Source organism: Orycteropus afer, unplaced genomic scaffold (genome assembly GCF_000298275.1).
Source record: "Orycteropus afer afer isolate SDZICR_OR568_19922 unplaced genomic scaffold, OryAfe1.0 scaffold00483, whole genome shotgun sequence".
Lineage (NCBI taxonomy): Eukaryota > Metazoa > Chordata > Mammalia > Tubulidentata > Orycteropodidae > Orycteropus > Orycteropus afer.
Window position 1 is genome coordinate 1,611,828 of NW_006922070.1, and position 23,807 is coordinate 1,635,634.

The following is a 23,807-nucleotide window of genomic DNA, read 5'->3' on the forward strand; positions in this document are numbered from 1 at the left end:
AGTTAATTAATTAAGTTAATTAATTAGTTAATTAATTAAGTTAATTAATTAGTTAATTAATTAAGTTAATTAATTAGTTAATTAATTAAGTGTGTCAACTTGGCTGGGCCTGGTTGAATGGCTGGGCAGCTGAATGTAGTATTCCCCATGATGAGACTGGTAATCAACTCCATGGTAGAATCTACTGTGAACAGTTGAGTAGCTGCCTTAGGGATATGGCCTGCTTCCTGTATATAAGGATAAGCCTTGGGGAATGGTCTCTAGCTTATGGCATGCTTGAACTCTGCATGTAGCTGTGTTGTTCAGCAGCTTGCCATGCTCTGCCGACCTTGGGACTTTCAATGGACTTAAATTAATGGCCTACCGTGTGGTTTGGTAACATCAGGATTGTGCCTTTTTACTTGTTGACCTTAGGTTTGTCAGCCTCAGCAGCCAGCAGCTGTCTGAGTGAAGAAAAGCCTCTAGCTCCAGTGGGCCGGGAGGAGGAAGCAGAGCTGAAGCTCAAGTTTGAGGGGTGTTGTGGTTCCCTAATGCTGCTCTGACAAGAATATATTGCAAATGGGATGGCTTGAAAAAACAGGAGTTTATTTTCTTACAGCCAGAGGGTTTAAGTCCGAGTTCAAAGTGCCAGGCTCTAGGGGCTAGGTGAAAGCCCCTCAACGTTGGGCTTCAGTTCTGCCTCCTGCTATTCTGCACGCCTTCCAACCTGAGGAGCTCATCTTTTGGCACAATTTCAAACAGTGCTTCACTGCTATTGATAAGATTTTCACTAATCAGTTTTTTCAGAAGTAGATTACTAGGTCCTTCTCAGTGTATCTTAGTCTGAAGCTCTGCTGACACCTCTCTACCATGGCTGACTGTGCTGGTATCTGAAATACCAGTGACTGTCTACAGCCACACCACCCTGAACACGCCCGATCTCATCTGAAATACCAGTGATATAGCTTCCAACATCACTGCAATACACAAGCCACCACAGTATGACAAATTGACAGATGAATAGCGGCTACAACTGTCCGAAAAGAAAAAGGATATGGCAATGGTTAAGGGAAATCCTAATCCAACAGGATAAAAGCTCTGTCTGAAAATGGGCTGTAGACTGTGCCAAGTTTTTGGTGTTAGTTGTAAAGTATGGCTTAGGATTTCTGATAGGAAGAAATCAAGAGTAAAATGCTGATAGAGCCTGGTGGAACCCCTGAGACTATGGCCCCTAGCTGCCCTTCAGGTCTGGAATTGAATCCACTCCTTTGGTTTCCAGCCAAACAAAAAACAAGCATATGAGCTGAACATTTACATTAGGCAGATACACTCCTTGGAGAGATCACTCATGGGAGAATAGAAGGGCTGTGTATACACAGGGAGACAGCTTGGGGGGCAGGAGTGCATGGGAGGGAAGGACACAGGGAAGAGGTGGCCATGGGGAGGAAGTGGGAGGGAAGCTGTTGCATTGTGGGAGACTGCAGTCAATGTTATAAGACAAAGTATATGTGAACTGCTGTATGGAAGATGAATTTGCTCTGTAAACTTTCACCCAAATCAGAATAAAATTTAAAAAAAAAAAAAAAAAAAAAGCTATACCTAAAGAGTAAAATGCTAGACTTAATTCAAATACCATTTAAGTTAAGCTGGAAACAATACTCTGGGCAGTATGGTCATCAAGCCACCATAATCAACTATTTTGTCACATTTTCACAAACACACATACATTGTCACCTTTCCACATAAAAGCATTAAATGTTAAGCTGGAAAGGACTTGGAGCCTAGCTCAAATTTAGCCAAAATATAGAAAGATAAAGCAAAGGGCCAAATACTTCTCCAAAAAGAAAAAATATAAAAAAGAAGTACCTTATTGAGGACTGGTTTTGTTGACAGGACATCATATATGGTTGCAAATGAAATTTTCTAAAATGCAAAAATAGCTTTGTTCAGTAATTAAATATTGATATCAGCACCTTATCCACACAAAGGAATCATCTGAGACCAAGATGCTCTTCAACCTATCACCTCTAAATTTTCCTAAAAGAATTTCCCTCTAGGTCACTGTTAGAAACAGAGGGACTGACTCAATAATGGCTCTAGCATGTTTTTGTCTTCTCTCTTCCTCCTCTCTTTAATGTGTTTCTCTCTTTAATTCTGTTTATCATTGAATTTCACAGAATTAGGGTAAGAAAAAGAAGTGCAGCAAAATTTTGCTCTCTCAGTTAAGAATACAACACTTAGTCTAGAGGTACTAAATAATAAGAGATTTCTAAATTCTTCAAAGACTAAAGAGAAATGCCCGACCTAAGAAAATCTTTAATGATCACAAGTTCTTTTAGTATATGACATTGCAAACGTACCTCTTGGGTTGTCTGGTTCAGACATATCTTTGCAGCTGTTCTACGATCATCAAGGAAGAACGGTTTTCTCCAACGGTCATAATTTGTTTGTACCACATACCATCTGCTCTGTTTAGGATTGAGTCTAGAAACAAAAATAGAGATTCCCTCTTAGGCTTGTGCCTTAAGCCTATACAATATCAGCCTATGCTTAGTTTCCACCTATTTTGTTTAACTAACATACTTACTCATATACATCCAAAGATACTTTTCTGTCTCTTGTAATCACACAACCCTCTCCAGATTGGTTGCCTCCCAGGATAAAGTATGCTGGGGCCAGTGTCTTAGTTTTGGTCAATATACTCTTAGCTTCTTCATAACTGGGTAAAAACAAACAAAAAAATTAATAGGAAATATTTTTACTTGATTTGAAAAGTACAGAAGTGGAAATATTGTTTTAGCTCTGTGGAAAGGAAGGGAAAACAAGTATCAGAGGGATATGATTTTTAAAACAGATGGAGAGCAGCAATTCAGGGAGAAACAGTCCCTCTTCCTGTGTGTGGAAACACTGGGAGCTGACATAGTATTGTCAGAAGGTCACTTTAATATGAAGGAGAAACAAAACAGTTTCAAGATATATTCTTCTATCCTTATAGTCCATGCCTTTTCTCAACAGCAGAACAAAGGGAATTATATTAATTATAGCCAATATGATTTAGGGAATATAAAGCTTCTTGAAAGTTATGTGCTGGTTGTTAGCTGCTGCTAAGTCCATACTGACTGATGCCAACCCCATGTATGCAGAGTAGAACTACTCCATAGGGTTTTCAAGGCTGTGACCTTCTGAAAACAGAATGCCACACCTTTCATTTGAGGTGCTTCTGGGTTAGAACAACCAACTTTAGTCTAGTGCTCAACCATCTGCACCACCCTGGGACACCATCTTGAAAATTAACTCAAACCAAACCAAACTCCCTACTGTTGAGTCAATTCTGACTCATAGTGACCCCCTTTGGGTTTCCAAGGCAGTAAATCTTTATGGAAGTAAGATTGCCCCATCTTCCTTCTGCAGAGCAGCTGATGAGTTTGAACCACCAACCTTCTGGTTAGCAATCAAATGCTTTAGGCACCATGCCATCTTGAAAATTAGGGATATTAAAACTTGGAGTGGATTACCAAAGACAACTGTTAAATCTCACTCCCTAGAAGGCATTACAAATAGGCTTGATGCTCATTTATCCTAGGCATTTGGATGCAGTGCTGGCTGAAGGAAAGGCAGTTTTGTAGCTATAAAATTTCCACAACAGAGAAGAACATAACTCCTAAGTTTGTTTTACCATTTAAATGAAGATGCTACTGTACAATTTTTCTTTTGTGTATGCTTTCTGGTTACACCAAAAAATTCATAGCTGCTTTTCATTGTGTCAGTATCCCTAGCATTTTTTAAATAAATCAGTTCATACCTCTGTTATGAACACATACACACAAAGTGTGAATATTCCATATGAATGTCAAAACTATCACCTAAGAGATTCTGAAATAATTCTCCAATGGGGCTTGAAAATATTCTTTTAATATGAAGCATTCTGAATAAGTTAAATATCAATTTGATAACAAAGCAACCAAATAGATTACCTCGTACTATTTTCCAAAACTGATCTAGTGATAAACCCTATCCACATGGCATCTTTCTTCCCCAAAATCCATTCTAGGATACCTGCAAGAGATCAAACACATATCAAGTATCACAGGACTGGAAGAGATGAGACCACTAACTAGAAAGTATAGTCCAGATGTCCTTTTAAAACATCCACAAAACTCCCATTTCTATTCAGAACACTCTACTTACCCATATAACCACCATTCATAGAGAAACGTTCATTTAGTGTAAGACTGAACAGTCCCTGAGAAAAATACAAAGCGATAAAGTCAGAAACTTCAACACTCTTCTTTACAGGCCTGTTACTCTATATTATAGGAGTATACAAAGAGCTGGATTGATCAAGGAAGAATGCACAGATAAATCAAAACCATGGTACTACCATCTCATAACAACAAAGCTTTCTCACATCTAGTATGTAAGCAAAGCAGGCTGGATATAACTGGGCTCACTTTTCTGAAGGAAAGTGAAGTTCAGAAAATGAGTATCTGACATGCCTGAATGAGCAGCTGACCCAGGACAAGATCCCAGATATCTACTCAAGCCTTATCCCAGGACAGGCTCAGAAACCTTCCTTGCCTTCCTATCCCTCTCTCTTATGCAAGTTCATACCTATAAAGGTGACAAGAAGCACAGAAGCTTTGTATTCTTTTAGGTCTTCATTTTCTTAGACTCCACCTTTTACAAACAAGAAAAGCAGGACACAGAACTACCTGTGAAGTTATGTAACAGTAGATGCCTTACTGGTTTAAATCCTGTTAAAGTGCCCACATAGCCAGCAAAGCTTGAAGCCTTGAAGACAGTTCTATTGTTTCTTTGGAAGTCCAAATTCACTGTTAAAGGTTTGAGTTGCTCAGTTACGACCCAGGTGTTATTATTTATATTCCACCTACAAAAGACAAATTTCAGCGACATTTGAGGATCATCTGGTTAACACTGATGATAACAATGGTGAGTATGATAATGAGAGCCACAAACTGTACTAACTGTATTGGGTACTTTATCTACCTGATCACTGGTGATGAATCCTAACAAGAATTTTGTAATAGGGTAGTTTTAACTCTAATTTTTCAGACAGCAAAACTGAGGTTTGGAGAAATCAAGTAATTGCCTTAATATCACAGAGTATATAGTGAATCCCCGATTCAAATTTAGGTCTCTCTAACCACAATGTCCAACTCTGGCACTCTGTTTTATTTTTTTCAGGAAGGCCAAGAGCACATACAAAATACAATTCCTTCTAAGTAATGAACAAGACGTACATCTAGAACCTACAAGCATCCTGAAGATTTTTGTTCACTAAATATAATTTCTCAGTCACAAACTCTCCAAATAACTGGATAAGAATGTGCTTATGTTACCTTAAAAATAAGGAATCTAGTATCTTGACTAGGAGCTCTGGTAGCATAGTGCCTAAGGCACTTGACTGCTAACCAGAAGGCTGGGGGTTCAAACCCACCAGCCACTCCTCGGAAGGAAGGTTGGGCAATCCTACTTCCGTAGTGATACTGCCTCGGAAACCCAAGGAGGGGTCGCTATGAGTCAGGGCTAACTCGATGGCAAATAACAACAACAACAAGTATCTTGACTTATGGTCATATTTGGGGCATGACTTGGGACTTACTTTTCGTCGATATAATTTACTCTTCTTATAGACTGGTAACACTGTTCTTTACTTACCCAAGAAATATTCCAAAATCCATGTTTCTACCATGTAGTAGATGACCTAGTAGAAAATGAGCAGAAGAGATATGCAGCAGCAGTTAAGATAGTACTATTGATTCTAAATCAAAACTGGACACTTAAGCTTGTTAATATATATTCACAACTGTTCAATCTAACACTGAAGTCCTGGATAGGGAGAAGAATGTGGAGCAAACCTCAAAATGACAAAAATGACCAAGCTTACTGGTCTGATAGAGACTGTGGAACCCCTGAGACTATAGTCCTTAGTCATACTTCAAGCCTCAACTTTCAGCCAAACAACATACAGGCCTCTAAGGTGAACAATAACACCAGGGAGGTATATACTCCCTGGAATGATCAACCATAAGAGATCCAAAGGGCAGTATTTGCCCAGGGATAAAGCTTAGAAGGCAGGAAGGGATAAGAAAGAAGAATGGACAGAAATGTTAAATATAGGGAGGAAGTGAGAAGAGTGCTGTTACATTGCTGGCATTACAATCAATGTCACGAAACAAAATGCCCATGAATTGCTGAATGGAAAACCAATTTGCTCTGTACACTTTCACCCTAATCACAATTAAGAAAAAAAAAAAAAAGGAATTAAGCAGCATCCTGGTATCATAATCCTTGTTAACAAAATCATTAGCATCCTCCTTTCTCTAAATCAAACTGTTCTCACTGTCACATCTGTCAGATCCTTCCTACAAATGTTGGGAGCAGCAGAGTTCCAGGTTAGACCAGAATATGGGAAAAGGGTCATTGGTCATCGTTTGGAATACTGTAACAGGACTCTGCCAAAAACAGGTATCTTAACCTCAACTAATGTGACTTATCAACATGTTTCCCTTTAGAATTGCCACCTAAGCTGGACACTCTAAGCATCAGGTACAGGCAGACTCTATACCCTGAGCACAGGTCAAGGAACAGGGTGAATCAAAATTAAAGTCATCATGTACCTTGTACTCTGGGGTTCTTCTAGGGAAAATAGTGGGAAGTGAGGCTAGTAGACAAAGGATCATGTATCCTTTGGCAGGAAATGAGAGAATGGTTGTCCCAGGCTACCAGGAAAGACTGGGTCCATTATATATCTGAAAATATGAAGTAGCTCCTGTGAATAATAATATTCAATCATGTAGACATCATGAAGGAGCTCTGGTAGCGTAATGCCTACAGCATTTGACTACTAACCAGAAGGTGGTTCAAACCCACCAGCCACTCCTCAGAAGGAAGACTGGGCAATCTACATCCGTAGTGATACCACCTCAGAAATCCAAGGAGGGGTCACTATGAGTAGGAGCCGAAACAAAGGCAGTGAGTTTGAGAGACATCATAAATAGACTCTGAGAAATAGTAAGAATCTTTATACTTCCCAAAGGTAACTCCAAAATTCTTTGCATACCTGAATAAAACTCTAATAACAATTACAGTGATCTTAAATTAAGGATAGTTTTCAATCCACTTACACAAATTTAACAAGGTATGCAAAACTGTAGGCTACACATAATAGTAAGCCTGGGTTTTAAAACAAGTTCCAACTACGTTTATTTAGAAGACTTTTCCTTCACTTGCTACTTCACACTGCCCACCCTCCCTCAGCACACATTTACCTTCTTTGTCTTCTGTTATTATTGAAGTACAAAGAGTAAAAAATTCGTAGAAAATATTGTATGCTATAATCTCACCTGTAAGAAAAGAAATGACATTTTCTTATCAATATACAGAACCATGACAATGTGAAAAATTATTATTTAAGAAAACATTGGAGTATTAACTGTTAATGTGTTCGGACTTCTGGTAAGATGGAGGAATAGGCAGACAAGTGACAGAGACCCTCTCCAACAAAGAAAAGAAAAAACAATTGACAGAGATACAAAAGATAATCCTGGGGCCCTGAGCTTTGAAAGGAACTATACAGAAGTGGATTAGGCACCAACTAGTGGAAAATCCTGAACGAAAATAGTGAGTATAGAGACGGTCGGAGCTGCGAACTGTCAGCTACTCTGACAGGACCAACAGCCTGAATATTTCCAAGTGGGGTAGGGACCTGAGAATTGACCTAAAGATCAGCCTGGGTCACCAAGGGCTGCAGGGATGACTGCGTTGGTGGCCTAAGACTAGGAAGGGAAACAGCAAGGAGGGAGATAACCTGAGCTGTGGACTTTCTGCTGCCTGGAGGGCACAGCCATTTTGACTGTTCACATGCAGCAGCCATTTTGGATATTTCAAGTGACTGAGGGTGCAGCCATTTGGAATGTTTACAAGTGGCAGCCATTTTGGATATTTAAAGTGACTGAGGGTGCAGCCATTTTGAATCTTTACAAGTGACAACCATTTTGGATTTTAAAGTGATAGCATTCTCATTTGGATTCCAGGGATCTAAGAATAGGCTTTGTTTGCCAAGGTCGGCAGGGACATATGAGGGACTGGCAACAGGAAAGGAGACAGGTGGTGAGTGTATAAATGCTATGAACTAGTGAATAGAGGAGCACAGCATAGTACCCTGCTTACATAGATAACATATAAACAAAATAAAGAAAACAAAAATTGTGGGCAAGTCACTCCAACATACAATCACCAATGAAATATAAACACAAAAATGTCACAATGCTCCAGAGACAACAGAGCATCACAGTCCACACAAAGAAGCAAGATAAAGCAGGAGAAACAAGGGACCAGGATACAGACCCAAAACACATTTCTTAGGAAGACGCAGCACTGGAACTCCCTGATAAGGAATTCAAAAGAATTATATTTAGATATCTTCAACGAATTGAGAGACAAATCAAGGAAAACACAGAGAAAACCCTAAAACAATTTCGAAAAACAATACAAGAACAAAATGACAAAATAAATGAAAAATTAGAAATCATAGAAAATCTACACACATAAATCCAGAAGATTAATACTAAATTTTCAGAAATAGGTAAGACATTGAATGGGCAAAGGAGCAGAACTGAATCCATGGAAGACAGAATTAGTGAGATTGAAGGCAAATACCTGAACATTTCTTTGGAAAAGGATAAATTAGACAAAAGATCAAAACAAAATGAAGAAAACCTAAGGTTCATGTGGGATACCATCAAAAGGAATAACCTAGGTGTAATCAGAATTCCAGAACAGGAAGAGACAAATAAAATCACAGAGAAAATTGTCAAACATTTGTTGGAAGAGAATTTTCCTGGTATGATGAAAGATGAGAATATATCCATTCAGGAAGTCCAACGAACCCCAAACAGGATAGACCCCAAAAGAAAATCACCCAGACATATCATCATCAAACTTAACTAAACCAAAGACAAAGAAAGAATCATGAGAGCAGCATGGGAAAAATGAAAAGTTACCTACAAGGGGCAACCAGTAAGACTAAGCTTGGATTTCTTGACAGAAAACAGGCAGGTGAGAAGACAATGGGATGGTATATGTAAAAACCTGAAAGAGAAAAATTTCCAACCAAGAATTATGTACGCAGCAAAACTATGCCTCAAATATGATGGTGAAATTAGGAGATTTCCAGATAAGCAGAAATTAAGGGAATTTGTTAAAACCAGACCAACCTTACAAGAGATGCTAAAGGGAGCCCTTTGGACAGAGAAGCAATAACAGCCAACAACAACTGACCATTAACACACATGATGATATAACCCAGAAACCAACCCAGCTATGAAGTATCCAAAGCAAATAAGCTACAAGACTGTAAACAGGGAACCAGAGACATCAATTGACAAATGATGACAACTACAAACCAAAAAGAGGGAAAAATATGTGTCGTTACAGAACTTCTAGACGGTAGGGAAGTCAAGACAACTACAAAATAGAATGGACTGTTGTAAACTTGGGAAGAAAACTGTAAATTACAGGGTAACCTCAAAGAAAAATGATAAACCTTTACATCAAAAGAGGACCAGCATAAATATTCAGAAAATACTAAAACAATAACAATGAAGGAAGTGGTAATATGATTCATAAACAAAACAAACTCAGCATAGAAAATTATATGGAACAAAGAAACTGACATCACGAAAAAGCACATAACAAAAATGACAGGAACAAATTCGTATTCGCTGATAATTACATATTTGGCAAGGGACTTATCCCTAAGATTAATAGCGGAAGAGTGGATGACCAAACTATGGTACATACACATAATGGAAGGCTATGCAGCACTAAAGAATAATGTAAAGCATGCAAAACACCACATAATATGGGTGAACTTGGAGGACATTATGCTGAGTGAAATACGACAATCACAGAAGGACATATATAATATTAGTTTGTTGTTGTGGTGGGTCAAGGAAAGGTTTATATATGGAGGAAAACTTTATTTGTTGGTTACTAGGGGTGGGAATGGAGGGGAGGAAACACTGAGAAAAAAAAATGCACCAACCCATGTCACTTTAGTTTTGTGTATTTTACTATACATAAATTGTATTTCAATAAAATGCATTTTTTTAAAAAAAGGTTAAAAAAAAAAAGGTGGGAGATAAAAAAAAAAACAGTTTATGTGTTGGGCTGCTAACTGGTTGGTAGTTAAAATCTACCCAGAAGTGTGCCAAAAGACAGGCCTGGCAACCCTATGGACCAGTTTTACTCTAACACACATGGGTTGCCATGAGTCAGAATCAATTCAAAAGCACCTGGTATCATCTCTACATGAATGTGTGCTCTGGTGAATGTAAGTGACTGCAGAACAGTCTGAGCGTGCCTGAGAAGCTGACCTGGTGTTGGTCTTTCACCAGCCTGTGCCCTCTGTATATTTAAGATAAAACAAGTCACCAAGGGGAGGCTTCTGGGCAAGTTGAACACCTGGGCAAACTGGAAATGTGCTACAACAAATCATTCAAATTTGTCATCAGTCTGCTTCATTTTCATTTTCTTTGGAGACCTCACACATGATCATTTCGTTTAGATTTTCAGTGTGACTAATGTTTCTAAGGAGAAAAAAGAGGTATTTGAACTATGAATAAAACCATAAGAGTAACGTGTCCAAAAAAAAAATGCATTTTAACAGTATTTTTCCAAAACTGAGTAATACTTGTTTTGGTTACCTAGTGCCACACTGACAGAAATACACCACAAATGGAATGGCTTGAAAAGGAGCTTATTCTCTTACAGTTTGGAGGCTTTAAGTCTGAGTTCAAAGTGCCAGGCTCTAGGGGCCATGTGAAAGCCTTCAACCTTGGGCTTCAGCTCTCCCTCCTGCTCCTGGCCCACTGAAGCTGGAGGCTTTTCTTCACTCAGACACCTGTTGGTTGCTGAGGCTGACAAACCCATGGTTGACAAGTAACAAGACACAGTCCCAATGTTACCAAACAACATGGCAGGCCACTAATTCAAGTTCATTAAAAGTCCCAAGATTGGCAGAGCATGGCAGGCTGCTGAAAAACAACACAGCTAGCTGCAGGGTTAAAGTATGCCATAAGCTAGAGACCTTTCCCAAAGCTGCTTCTTATATACAGGAAGCAGACCACATCCCTAAAGTAGCTACTCAGCTGTTTGTAGTAGATCCCACCATGGAGTTGATTGCCAGTCTCATCATGGGGAATAACTACCACCAGCTGCCTAGCCACTCTACCAGGCCCAGCCAAATTGACACACAACCTTAACTACCACAATACTATTTGGTACTGAACTCAAAGATATACAGGCACTTTAATTCTTTCCCGTTTAATATGGACTTAACGTATTCTTTTTATGTTAAAGCTTAACATATTCTTTTAATCTCTAACCAAGTGTTTATTTATTTCTTTTGGGTGAAATTCTGTTCTTTCTTCTTTTTATCATGAATCATGTGTTAATTTTTATTTTAAAAAATATTTTATTTATTACTTTCGGTGGCAACATACACAACCGAACACACATCCATTCAATATGTCTACATGAACAGCTGAACAACACTGGTTACAACTTCACATTGTGTCACCCTGTTAATATTCTTAATTTTTATCTTGAGATATTTACATCTGGCATTAATTTTCTAGAGTTCCTCACACAATAAGCCAATTAAAAACTTATTTCTTATACAGGATATGAGTATATATTTCTAGTATGTTGACTATTTTTTTAAATAATTTTTAAAAGAAATGAATAAGAAGAAAAATCTAGCTGCTTCTGGTCATGAACACAACTGATTTTCAGAAATTCTCAAACACTTGTCTATTCTTGTGAAACTAAGGTACTACAAGGCAGCTTCTATAAATAACAATTCTAATGATTAGCTGGCTGGAAAATAAATAAATGGAGAAATAAACCATATTCATGGATTGGGAAACACAGTATTATTAAGATGTTATTTTTCCTCAAATTAAACTACAGATTACAATCCCATCCAAAATATGAGTAGGTCCTTTCATCAAAGTTGACAAACCAATTCTAAAATATAGGAAACATAAAAGTCCTAGAATAGCCAAGACAATTCTGAAGAAAAACAAAGTTGGAAGACTTACACTACCTAATTTTAATACTCAGCTTATATAAAGCTTAGTAATCAAGATAGTGTGGTATTGGTGTAGGGAAAGACAAAAATTAAACTTAATGGAAAGTCTCAAAGCAGAACCAGATTTAGATGGTCATCTGATTTATAACAGAGATACCACTGTATTTTACTGAGGATAGTTTTTTCAATAAATGGTGTTTGTCAACTGAATTTTCGATATGGGGGAATAAAAAATTGAACCTTGATCCTTAACTCATACAATACACAAAAATTAATTCACAATGTATGATAGGCCTATATGTAAAAAGTGAACATAAAACACATAGAAGAAAATACATAAGATTATTTTCATGAACTTGGGGTAGCCAAAGATTTCTTAAATAAACACACAAAAAGCATTAGTCAAAAAAGATTGAGAAACTGGACTTTATTAAAATTAACAATCTCTGTTCAGCAAAAGACACTGGTAAATGAATAAAAACACAAGTCATAGACTGAAACAAAATATTTGTGATACATATGTCTAATAAAAGATTTGTATCGAGAAGATATAAAGAACTCTTTAAAACCAATTTTTAAAAAATAGGCAAAATACCATAATAAGCACTTTACGTACACATCTTCCTTGAAGGAAGGAAGGAAAGAGAGGAGAGAGGGAGGGGAAGACAGAGGAAGAGAGGGAGGAGGAATCAATAAGGAGGTCAGTCACATCAGTCATTGGGAAATGCAAATTAAAACTGTCACAGAATACTATTACACACCCAACAAAATGGCTGAAATAAAAAGACTGACGGTATCAAATGAAGTATCAAGTGGTGGAAACTGAAACTCTCATACTACACTGATACAACAATCACTTTGGAAAACATAATCTAAATGCTAAACATACATTTACTCTATAACCTAATCATTCCACTCATAGGTATACAACCCAGAGATATGAGTGAATACGCCCATTAAAAGACTTGTACAAAAATGTTCATAACTACTTTTATTCATAATAATCAAAATCTGGAAATAACCCAAATATTTACCCCCCGGTAAATAAGTTGTAGAGCCACTCCTCGGAAAAGGAAGGTTGGGCAATCTACTTCCATAGTGATACCGCCTCAGAAACCCAAGGAGGGGTCGCTATGAGTCAGATCTGACTCAGCAAAGGGTTGATATATATTACTTGCATCTATTTGTGAAATTCCATCTAGCTACATATTTAACTGTATGTATATTATACCTTAACTGTATGTATATCATACTTCAGTAAGAAATTTCAAAAGTGTTTACTAAAACTTTTTTTTATTAGAAGTTTCAAAGGCTACAAAGTGAACTTTACCTAAAGGTATTTCAGTAACAGCTGCAATCCCTTTCAGTTCCTCTTCATAAGGGCTAGGAAGGTTGCCAAGTAGACCAGGCTGAAAAACAAATTAACAATCATTTAGCTGAAAGGCACTCTTTGAGATCTGGTTATCTGACATTTAATTTGTTTCATATATTGCTACCACAATATGTGATGGTAAGATGTAATTTTAAGCATGTTTACATCATATATTTTTAAAAGATTCTATCTAATACTTGCTATTAAACTCCCAATTCTTTAACTCCTGCTCTTCCTTAAGCTCACCTGCTGTTAGGTATTATACAGAGAACTACGTCAGATTGTTTCTTCTTGCCCTTATAATTTTACTAGAAAAAGGGAACTGAATAATTCTACATTGGTGACCTAACTGAACCACAACACAAGAACACCACAACAGCAACACATTTTATCTTTACCTCTCTGTTTCAACGTACTTTCTAGTCACTGGCATTGTATCCTCTTTACTATTTGCTTCCCACTCACCCTATACTGTACTCAGTATATACTATTTTAGTCTTTAACAAAACCTTTTGTCATAGTTCATGACTGATCTTGGGCTAATATGCATTAACTGGATTCTGTTGGCAAATGATGGTCATATTAGCAAATTTGATGCTGGACTTCATACTTTTATTTTCAATTCAAATATTCACCAACAATGAGATCAAAATAGATGTTAAAAACCTAACCCAAAGGCATACAACAAGAATATGACTGATCCAGGTTTAAACTTAGTTTTGTCTGATGCCAAAGCTTGAGCATTTAGACACTTTGCAATATTGTTTTTCAGACTGATATTCAGAGAAAAGGGGAAATTAGGGGATAAGGGATATGTAGGGGCCTCTTCCTCCTCTGTTCCCGACAGCATTACCATTTTGGAAAAGTCTGGTTAGTAGAAACATATAACATAGTCTTAGTCAAAGGCTCTGGGAGCATAAACACAAGGCATAACAGGTTTGGCTTATGCTTCATTGGTAGGATGTGACCATAAGAGCACCAAAGAGCCCAAGTCTATAGGATCCTCTAGAGTAATGATTCTTGGCTTGGGGTGATTTTTAGCCCCCAGGGCATTCAGCCGTGTCTAGAAAAAATTTTGGTTGTTACAACAGAGGAAGTGTTATTGGCCACTGGTGGGTAGAGGCCAGGGATGCTGTTAAACATTCTATAGGGCACAGGACCAAAAACAAACTCACTGCCATTGAGTCTATTCTAATTTACAGCAAACCTATGGGACAGAGTAGAACTGCTCCATAGGGTTTCCAAGGCTGTAACTCTTTGCAGAAGTAACTACCTCAGTTTTCTCCTGTGAAGCAGCTGGTGGGTTTGAATCAATGATCTGGTTAGAAGCCGAATGCTTTAACCACTGATCCATCAAAGGATCTGCATACACAGGACAGCCACCCACAACTAAGAATTAACAAATGTCAAAAGCCGAGGTTAAGAAATCTGCCCTATGTAGGGTCTTAGTGCATTTCCCCAAACTTCTGCACCCTGCAGGACAAAGAGGGCTCCAGAAAAAAGACTAAAAGATAGTCACTAATGGGGCCCCCAGGAGGTCTGGTAGCATAGTGCCTAAGGTATCTGATTGCTAACCAGAAAGTTGGTAGTTCAAACCCACCAGCCACTCCATGGAAGCAAGACTGGTCAATCTATTTCTATAAAGATTTACCCCCTCGGAAACCCAATGGGGGTCGCTAGGAGTCAGAAGTGACTCGACAGCAGTGGGTTTGGTTTGGCTTTTTTGGAATGTGGCCTAGGGGAAGGCCTTTGATGTTCTATTGGTTCCACCTAAATTAAAAAGGTGCTGAGAAATGGAGTCTTCCTGTGTGACCAGGAGGACAATGAAATGGTTGGGTGAATGCACATCCATAAGCTACATACAACCTGAGTGAGTTTCAAGGGTCACAGCTGCTGAGGGACTCTAAGTACAGTGGTGGGGTGATCGTGTCATTTGGTCATGTCTAGAAAAAAAATTCTGGGTGTCCTGGAATACTTGGGCAAAGTACTTAAGAAAATAAAGAAGTTTTTAATAGTGAGCTTGGAAACCTAAGCATATATAAGGGGCATACTCCCAGAAAAATATGTGTATTTGTCTATTTCTCTGTAATATAGTCAATCCTTTTAAAAAAATTATGGCAAAGTTAAAAAACATTGAACAGCAGTCAACCACCAAGATTAGCCATGTTACTTTGTGTCCTGTTATTCTAATATTTGCCCATGAAACAGCAGTCAAGAAATCAAACAATGTATTGCACTGGGCAAATATGCTTCAAAAGATCTGTTTAATGTGTCAAAGAGCTGCATTGTAGTAAATTACTTAGTGTGGCTTTTCTACCTATAAGTCATTGTAAACTCTAGTGGAAAGAGCAACTGAGGAGCTCCTGATTGTAAATGTTATCCACCTGGGTTATTTCTGTTGGGCGTGGCACAACACAATGTTATGGAAGGCTCACTCTCAGGTGCTTAGAATTCTGTTGTTATGATTGGTTGGTTTGACCACTCTGCTGGGCTCAAAAGGAGGCCTCCTAGAGGCAGAACTCTCTCTGACTGCTGGTTGAGGAAGACGGGCTGCTGAAAGAGACATGCGCTCCCGAAAGAGACATGTGCTGCTGGGAAAGAGACGCAAGAGACAAGCATTGCTGAGTAAGACACTGAGGGACATGCACTGCTGGGGGAGAGACTGAGAAACTTGTCTGAGAGACGGCGGGCTGAGGAGAGAGACTGAGCATTTTTCCTGAACTCGAGTTGTAGCCTGGTGCTTCCGTAATAAACCTCATAAGCTGTGAGTTCTGTGTGGCCACCACAGTGAATTATCGAACCCAGGAGAGAGGTGGTGGGTGCTTTGGGAGGAACGGTTGGTGAAAGGAATGGAGGGAGGCAGCATGTCTGGCCTTGCAGTAATAGGCCTTGGGCTATTGATGGTGATTCTGCCTTCCTCTTGTGGGGTTCTAGGAGGTCAGAATATGTGGCCTCCTTGTCCTTTAGGCAAGAGCAAACCTATAATTTTGAAGATTAAGGTGCGCCTGATCCAAGCCATTGTATTTTCAATCATCTCATAAGCATGTGAAAGCTGGACAACAAATAAGGAAGACCGAAGAAGAATTGATGCCTTTGAATTATGGTGTTGGTGAAGAATACTGAAAATACCTGGACTGCCAGAATGAACAAACCTGTCCTGGGAGAAATGCAGCCAGAATACTCCTTGGAAGTGAGAATGGCCAGACTTTGTCTCACCTACTTTGGCCATGTGGTCAGAAGAGACCATTCCTTGGAGAACGATAACATGCTTGGCAAAGAAGAGGGTAAGCAAAAATGGGGAAGAACCTCAACAAGATGGATTGACACAATGGCTATAATGATGGACTCAAGCACAGCAAAGTTTGTGAGGATGATGCAGGACCAGACAGTATTTCGTTCTGTTGTACACAGGGTCCCTATGAGTTGGAAGTGATGCAACACGATCTAACAACAACACTACAATATTAATCAACTCACAGAATCTCTAGCCCCTCTGAAGTTCAGACAGGGGTATAGAATAAATATAAATTTGTATAAGCTCCTAAGAAAGGCTGTGAAATGATGCCTCTCAATAAATACCAGAGCCTTTTCTAAACTCTATGTGTGTATGTATGTGTTTAAAATGTAGGAATGTTTCTTACCAGTTTTTGATCTACTATCTGCATAACTTTTCCACTTGGCACAAATGCATTTACTACCTCTTTCAGGGAATTCACTATAATCCTTAGCTGAAAAATAAGTAAATAAAACAGTAAGAGATAAATAAGTATTGACATTTAGGACTACTATTAATATAAGGAAAACAAAAAACAGATATAGACTTTTTTCTTTCAATATTATTTTGTTGTTTTTGAGAATATACACAGCAAAACATACACCAATTCAACAGTTTCTATCTGTACTAATTAGTGACATTCATTACCTTCTTCAAGTTGTGCAACCATTGCCAATCCTCCTTTTCTGAGTTGTTCCTTCCTCATTAATATAAATTCACTACCCTCCCTAAGATCCCTATCTAGTCTTTTGAGTTACACTGGTCAATTTGATCCCATACAGATAGTTCTTAAGAAGACAATACTCAAGGTAGATGTTTTTCACCAGTTACGCAAAACTATTGTTTGGTTTTAAGAAGATTTCAGGAGATATTTTTGGTTTAAGGTTTAAAGCTCATCTCAGGGCAGCAGTTTCAGGGTTTCATCCATCCTCCAAGGCTCCAGAAAGTCTAGAGTCCATGAGAATTTGAAATTCTATTCTGCATCTTCCCCCTTATGATCAGGATTATTCTATGGAATCTTTGATAAAATGTTCAGTAATGATAGCCAGGAACCATCCAGTTCTTCTAGCAAAGGAGGCAGTTATTCATGGAGGCAATTAGCCATATATTCCATATATTGCTCCTATTCCTGACTCTCCTTCCTTCTCTGTTCCAGGTGAACACAGACCAATTGTTGTGACTTTGATGGCTTCTTGCAAGCTTTCAAGATCCTAGGCACTCTGCAACCAAGTAGGAGATATAACAGAAGCACTAAACATATTATTAGGCCAATTAATTGCGATGTCCATGAAATCATGACCCTAAATCTCTAAACCAAGGGAAAAAAAATCCCATGAGGTTACATAAACAGCTTGAGTAGTTACTTTTGTTGTTGTCGTTATTGTAAATAAATGTATCACACAACTTCTGGCAATTCAATTTTTTTTACAGGCTTACAATTAATTACAATAATTGGCTGTATAATTCTATAGATACAGATCTTTTGATTTACCAATATATTGCTAAATCAAACAGAAGTGGAAAATATTTTCAATTACTATATAAGTACAATACAATCTAACTTTAGTTTTAACATATTTTATTCTTAATTATTTGGATTAAGGAGGATGATACAGAAGTAAGGAAACACAGGCAAGAACTACTAAAAGAGCATAAAGTATAGAGGAATGACACCTTTTCCTTTACTATCATTTATTGTAAATGGTAGAAACAAACTGAAAGAAATTCATTAAATACCTGACGGGTAATTTCATGAAGTATTCCTTTAAGAATATAATTATACTGAATAACATTAGAAACAGAAAATTAAACTTCATAGCTTACCGATGGTGCCTTGTCAGCCATCAACTCATGCCATCTTTTGTAGGGTGGTAAATCAAGATTTATGGTGTACCAAGGAACTGGACCCCTATAGCTGTAATAAGAGGTATATCATCTTGAAATATTAAAAAGTAGCCTCCTCTCCAGATGTGTTATATCAAGATGGATATGTTTGAGACATATTCTTAATAATATAATAGAAGTTGGTTACTGACACAAAAATTTGCAAAGAAAGTTCATTTTTCATCTAGTGCTTCTGCCCTAGGTTCACATACAATCATAGTCTCAGAAACCTTGGAATAGAATATACATTCTGGAAGATTAATGTAAATCGGTGATATGTGAAAGAATCAGCTGGGCTCAAGAGCTATAGCCTGAATATCACTGTAAAAAATATTTGCCTTCTTTTTTTCTTCCTACATCTCTGAAAAAGAATATTTTTATGGTATAGTGTTGGAAGATAAACCCCCTAATTGGGAAAACACTCAAAATACACAGTGGCCACAACAATGTACTTGAATACGTCAACTATTGTGAAGATGGCTCAGGACCAATGTTTTGTTCTCTTGTAATGGGGTCACCATGAGTCAAAGCAAACTCAATGGCAACTAACAACACATCTCTGCAAATCTCGACACTCTCCAGTTGGTCTCCCAGTCCCAGAATTTCTTCTCAGACTGCTGAATACCAGTCAACTCATTTGTTTCTAGTATTATTATCAGGAAGCCTTTTAAGCCCCAGAGTGGTGTCATATTTTGGCTTCTCATGAATGGCTTCAAGAACATTCATAATTCAGGCAGCTACCCTAATGTTCCTTACCACACTTCCTCTCTTCTCATACTGCTGTAGTAAGTTCAAACTCCAGCACTGTATTGTTATACCCATCCCCCAATGTCATCTTCTTGAATTTATATACAATAGTTTCCACTATGACGATATAGGAATATATAAAGAAAAGAGGAATCCTCACAACTGGACAAATAAGCAACATCGTGATAAAAGGAGAAATTATTGAAGTTGTCAAGGATTTCATTTTACTTGGATCCACAATCAACTCCCATGGAAGCAGCAGTCAGGAAATCAAATGATGTGTTGCACTGGTAAATCTGCTGCTAAAACTTTGCTGCAGTGTTAAAAAGCAAAGATGTCACTTGGAAGACTAAGGTGCACTTCACTCAAACAATGGTATTTTCAATCATCTCACATACATAAAAAAGTTGGACAATCAATAAGAAAGACCAAAGGATAATTGATGCATTTGAATTACAGTGTTGGTGAAGAATATTAAAGTATACATGGACTGCCAGAAGAACAAACAAATCTGTCTTGGAAGAAGTATAGCCAGAATGCTCCTTAGAAGCAAGGATGGTAAGACTACATCTCACATACTCTGGATATGCTATCAGGAGGGAACAGTCCCTGAGGAAATCATTCTTGGTGAAGTAGTAAGTCAGTGAAAAAGAGGAAAACCAACAGTGAAATGGACTGACACAGTGGCCACAACAATGGGCGCAAACATAGTAATGGCTGTGAGGATGGTACAGGACCGGGCAATATTTCACTCTGTTGTGCACAGAATTCCTATGAGTTGGAGCTGACTCTACAGCACCTAACAACAACAACTCCCTTAGCAATACAGTAGGGCCATATTGCTGGTAGCTGACGTCCACAACTAGTCTCTGTAACTTTAGAAACATTATCTGCTTGTACCTGTCAGTAAACAAAAAAAAATCTTTAGGGCTGTGCCATTCATTCAGTGATTTGTCAGCCCAAAGCAAAGCCATGGACAAGCTGGCGTTTGTGTCATTATTGCTCTGGCCCAGACAAGCATAAAGTGGTATGTGCTACAATGTTTTCAGGCTCTTAAATTAAAATATTACACAAACTATGGCTACAGCAGGGATAGGTTATTTCCTAAAAGTCTTGAATGATGGTTCTATCTATACTTGTTTCAACATGAATAATTGATTCTCTAAATAATGTTGCTGAGCTTGGTGCCTTGCTATATGTATAAAGTTTTACGAAAGTATCACTCACTAGGCACTCGTGTTATGATTTAGGTAGAAAGGGAAGTACACTCAATTTTGGAAACATGAGTTTAAACAAAATCACAATGAATGGATTTTGTTCTCAAAACACTTTCAAGTACCCATTTCTTTCATAGCTTATATCTACATTAAAAACTGTAATGTTTAAATCCTAAAATACAGCTTTTCATCAAAATAAATTAATCCAGTCAGTCTATAATTTCACATGTAAAACTACTATCTTCCCTATTATGAGAGGTGCTCCACCTGCATGCATCTGGATCTCCATGTCTAGTAGCAATCGAAGATAAATTAGTAGCTACCAGGACTATGCATGCTAGTGGCACTGTCATAAAATATTTGGTCCCCTATTAACTGTAATCAGCTGCTCCTCTTCTTAGAACATCTAACAAAACTCAAACCATGCTCTTTTATCTCCCCTAAACTACTGATTATTTTCCAGTTGAGAGTCTCAAGGATTCCAAAAAGGAAATAAACTCATTACAGAAGGGGATTTCAATTAAGTGAGGATGGGTGACTTCAGAAACTTCTCTACAATAAAACTTCCATTAATCAGAATTCTTTGAGAAAACTAGGTAATCTGATTAATAAAATCACACTGGGAACTAAAAGTTAACCATAATTCCCCATTTTACCTCTCATGAAACAATTTCCTAAAATATCATAGTATTTAATATCTGCACCTCAATTTCTTACAGAAATAAAAGTATTTACTTTATGAGAGTAGGGAGGATTACATGAAATATGGAAAGGATAGTTTGCAGCATAGGCACTCAATCAATAGTAATTACCATAGTATGTTTTCCTACTTTACTACAAAAATAAATATAAATGAATTATTTTTGAGATTTAGTATTTACTGTAATCAGGTCATCAAAATCAATATCAAGCACTGACTGAATGCCTGTGATTCCCAAGTGGCCTGGAAACTAGTCCAAGTGATAGAATATACACATATACAAATAAGACAGCAGGTTCTAAGCATCCAGTGAGCAGTGGAAAAGAAATGCTAATGGGCAGAATTTTAATGAACAAAGGAGTGATCTGTAGTCAGTACCCTGATTGCCAGCACTCATTTGACTGGTCAGGCTGGATAAACAGGTGTCACACTCCTCCCTCGCAGTTCCCCATACAGCCCTCCAGAACCTAGGCACCTGACTGGAAAGGATGACAACATAGGTACCAAAACCAAAAAAAAAGGAAAAAAACCAAACTCACTTCCATCAAGTTGATTCTCGCTCATAGCGACCCCTCCTTGGGTTTTCAAAGCGGTATCTCTATAGAAGTAGATTGCCCAGTATTCCTTCCCAGGAGTGGCTGGTGGGTTTGAACCACCAGCCTTCTGGTAATAGTTAAATGCTTTAGGCACTACATCACCAGAGTTCCCAACATAGGTACAGGAGGACTGCTTCTCTCTCAAAAGTATATAAGTACCAAACTTCTCTCCCTGATCTCAAGATTTGTTTTTTTGTTCAGGGGATTACAGCAGATATTAGGAGTTTCATGTAGGAAAGAAGGCTACAAAGGAATTCAGCAAAATACCAAGGTAAAATAATAATAATTATTATAATTATAAATATATATATGTTGTTGTTGTTGTTATGTGCTGCTGAGTCAGACCCGACTCATAGCGACCGCTCCTTGGGTTTCCAAGGCAATATCACTACAGAAGTAGATTGCCCAACCTTCCTTCTGAGGAGTGGCTGGTGGGTTTGAACCGCCAGCCTTCTGGTTAGCAGTCAAGTGCCTTATATATATATATAAAAATACAAATACACACAACACCACATACATACAGATATAGATTTATAAATGTGCATGTGTGTATATATATGTGCACATGTACAAACACACAGTCATACATACAGCAGTGCAGAACTAGTTAAATGTCTAAGCAGGGAAGATTTTCAGGGCAATCAATTCAGTAGACACAAACAAGATATATGTGAAAGGTGGTAGAGAAAAGGCCATACACATGAAAAGTAGTCATTAAATGTTCAATGAATTGGGCACTGAAACCAGCCAAAAGATCCATTCAGTGAGGTTCTGTAGACCCAGACCAAAATGGTGCTAGTGGTGACAAGAGGAAGACTGTGAGAAGGCAAGCAATTAAAGAGAGGCTGAAATACTGTTGACGCTGGTTACCTCTAAATTAACTCCTGCCAAGTACTTGCCTCTTTCTACATAAAGGTGAGTAAACCAAAAGACTTAAATTTATTCAGTTTCACTCCATCTGTGATACAACCTATTTAGAATCTATTATTTAGACAACAGCAATATAACAGATATAATTCGGAATACTGTAAGAAATGGAATGTCATCTTGATGCTACTGGTTTAAGTCTTACTCTGTCTTCTCCAACATTCAAGAAAGCTTTTCCCCCATGTATTTTTTTAATAGTTGTTTCATTTATATGTGTGTGTGTCTCTATACACACACACACACACATACGTATATACACACATACATACATACACACACACACACACATATAAAAAATATATATAGTAATATATATAGTGATTTATGTCCAGGTACCACAGGGAGCCACAGAGTCAGCTCTGTCACAAAACTAAATACAGACTTGTTTGTCAAGATCAGAAAAATACTTGGCAATAGATAGATGAGTTAGTAGTGAAGGGAACACTCCATTTTTTCCTATAATTTGATAACAATGGACATTTTAATGATGAGGATTTTCATAATTGTTCAGGGTCTTAGGCAAATGCAAGGCCTGAGGGTAGAGGGGAAATTGTCTCAGGATAGAAGATACAATTTAAGTTTTTATTCATACCATTATTTTTATGAAAGAGATCTTTACACAGGAAAAACTCCACAAAGGTCAAAGTGAATTTTGAAAATGGGATGTGTACTCACGTTGGTCCAGAAGGAGGATAGGTTGATTTTCTGCAGTCTTCTGTCCACTAATTAAAGAACAAAGAAAATTAAACAGTTTCAGTACACAGTAAATGCTTGCTAATGGAATAATTTGTTTAAAAAAAAGTTATCATTTGTGAAGACAAGATCAAGTATGATTTTACTTTTTTAAACTATTTCAATACCCCTTAAAATAAGTCTTTTTCTCCTACAAAAACTTCTAAAAATCCCAAACCATTAATAGCATTTTTAGTCTCAGTTCAATTTGCACAAATGCCAAAAACCAAAACAAACAAAACTAACCAAACTCACTGCTGA

At 37.8% G+C, this 23,807-nt stretch overlaps 2 protein-coding genes across 2 annotated transcripts in view; one reads left to right on the top strand and one right to left on the bottom strand.

The window, feature by feature from the left end:
* Positions 1-4,707, top strand: part of PCM1 (pericentriolar material 1) — a 179,148-nt gene extending 174,441 nt beyond the window's left edge. The window contains exon 40 of the mRNA XM_042782830.1: positions 4,634-4,707. Coding sequence (XP_042638764.1) covers positions 4,634-4,707 — 74 coding nt within the window. The remainder of the gene's footprint in view (positions 1-4,633) is intronic.
* The window catches only part of ASAH1 (N-acylsphingosine amidohydrolase 1), a 25,223-nt gene extending 1,693 nt beyond the window's left edge, over positions 1-23,530 (bottom strand). Inside the window, exons 1-12 of the mRNA XM_007954952.2 lie at positions 23,490-23,530; positions 18,568-18,658; positions 17,111-17,197; positions 13,428-13,506; positions 7,272-7,346; positions 5,659-5,704; positions 4,723-4,867; positions 4,168-4,222; positions 3,954-4,035; positions 2,567-2,698; positions 2,340-2,463; positions 1,846-1,902 (exon numbers count right to left, since the gene is read on the bottom strand). Of these exons, the coding sequence (XP_007953143.2) occupies positions 1,846-1,902; positions 2,340-2,463; positions 2,567-2,698; positions 3,954-4,035; positions 4,168-4,222; positions 4,723-4,867; positions 5,659-5,704; positions 7,272-7,346; positions 13,428-13,506; positions 17,111-17,197; positions 18,568-18,588 (903 nt within the window). The 5' untranslated portion in view covers positions 18,589-18,658; positions 23,490-23,530. The remainder of the gene's footprint in view (positions 1-1,845; positions 1,903-2,339; positions 2,464-2,566; positions 2,699-3,953; positions 4,036-4,167; positions 4,223-4,722; positions 4,868-5,658; positions 5,705-7,271; positions 7,347-13,427; positions 13,507-17,110; positions 17,198-18,567; positions 18,659-23,489) is intronic.
* Positions 23,531-23,807: the final 277 nt, after the last annotated feature.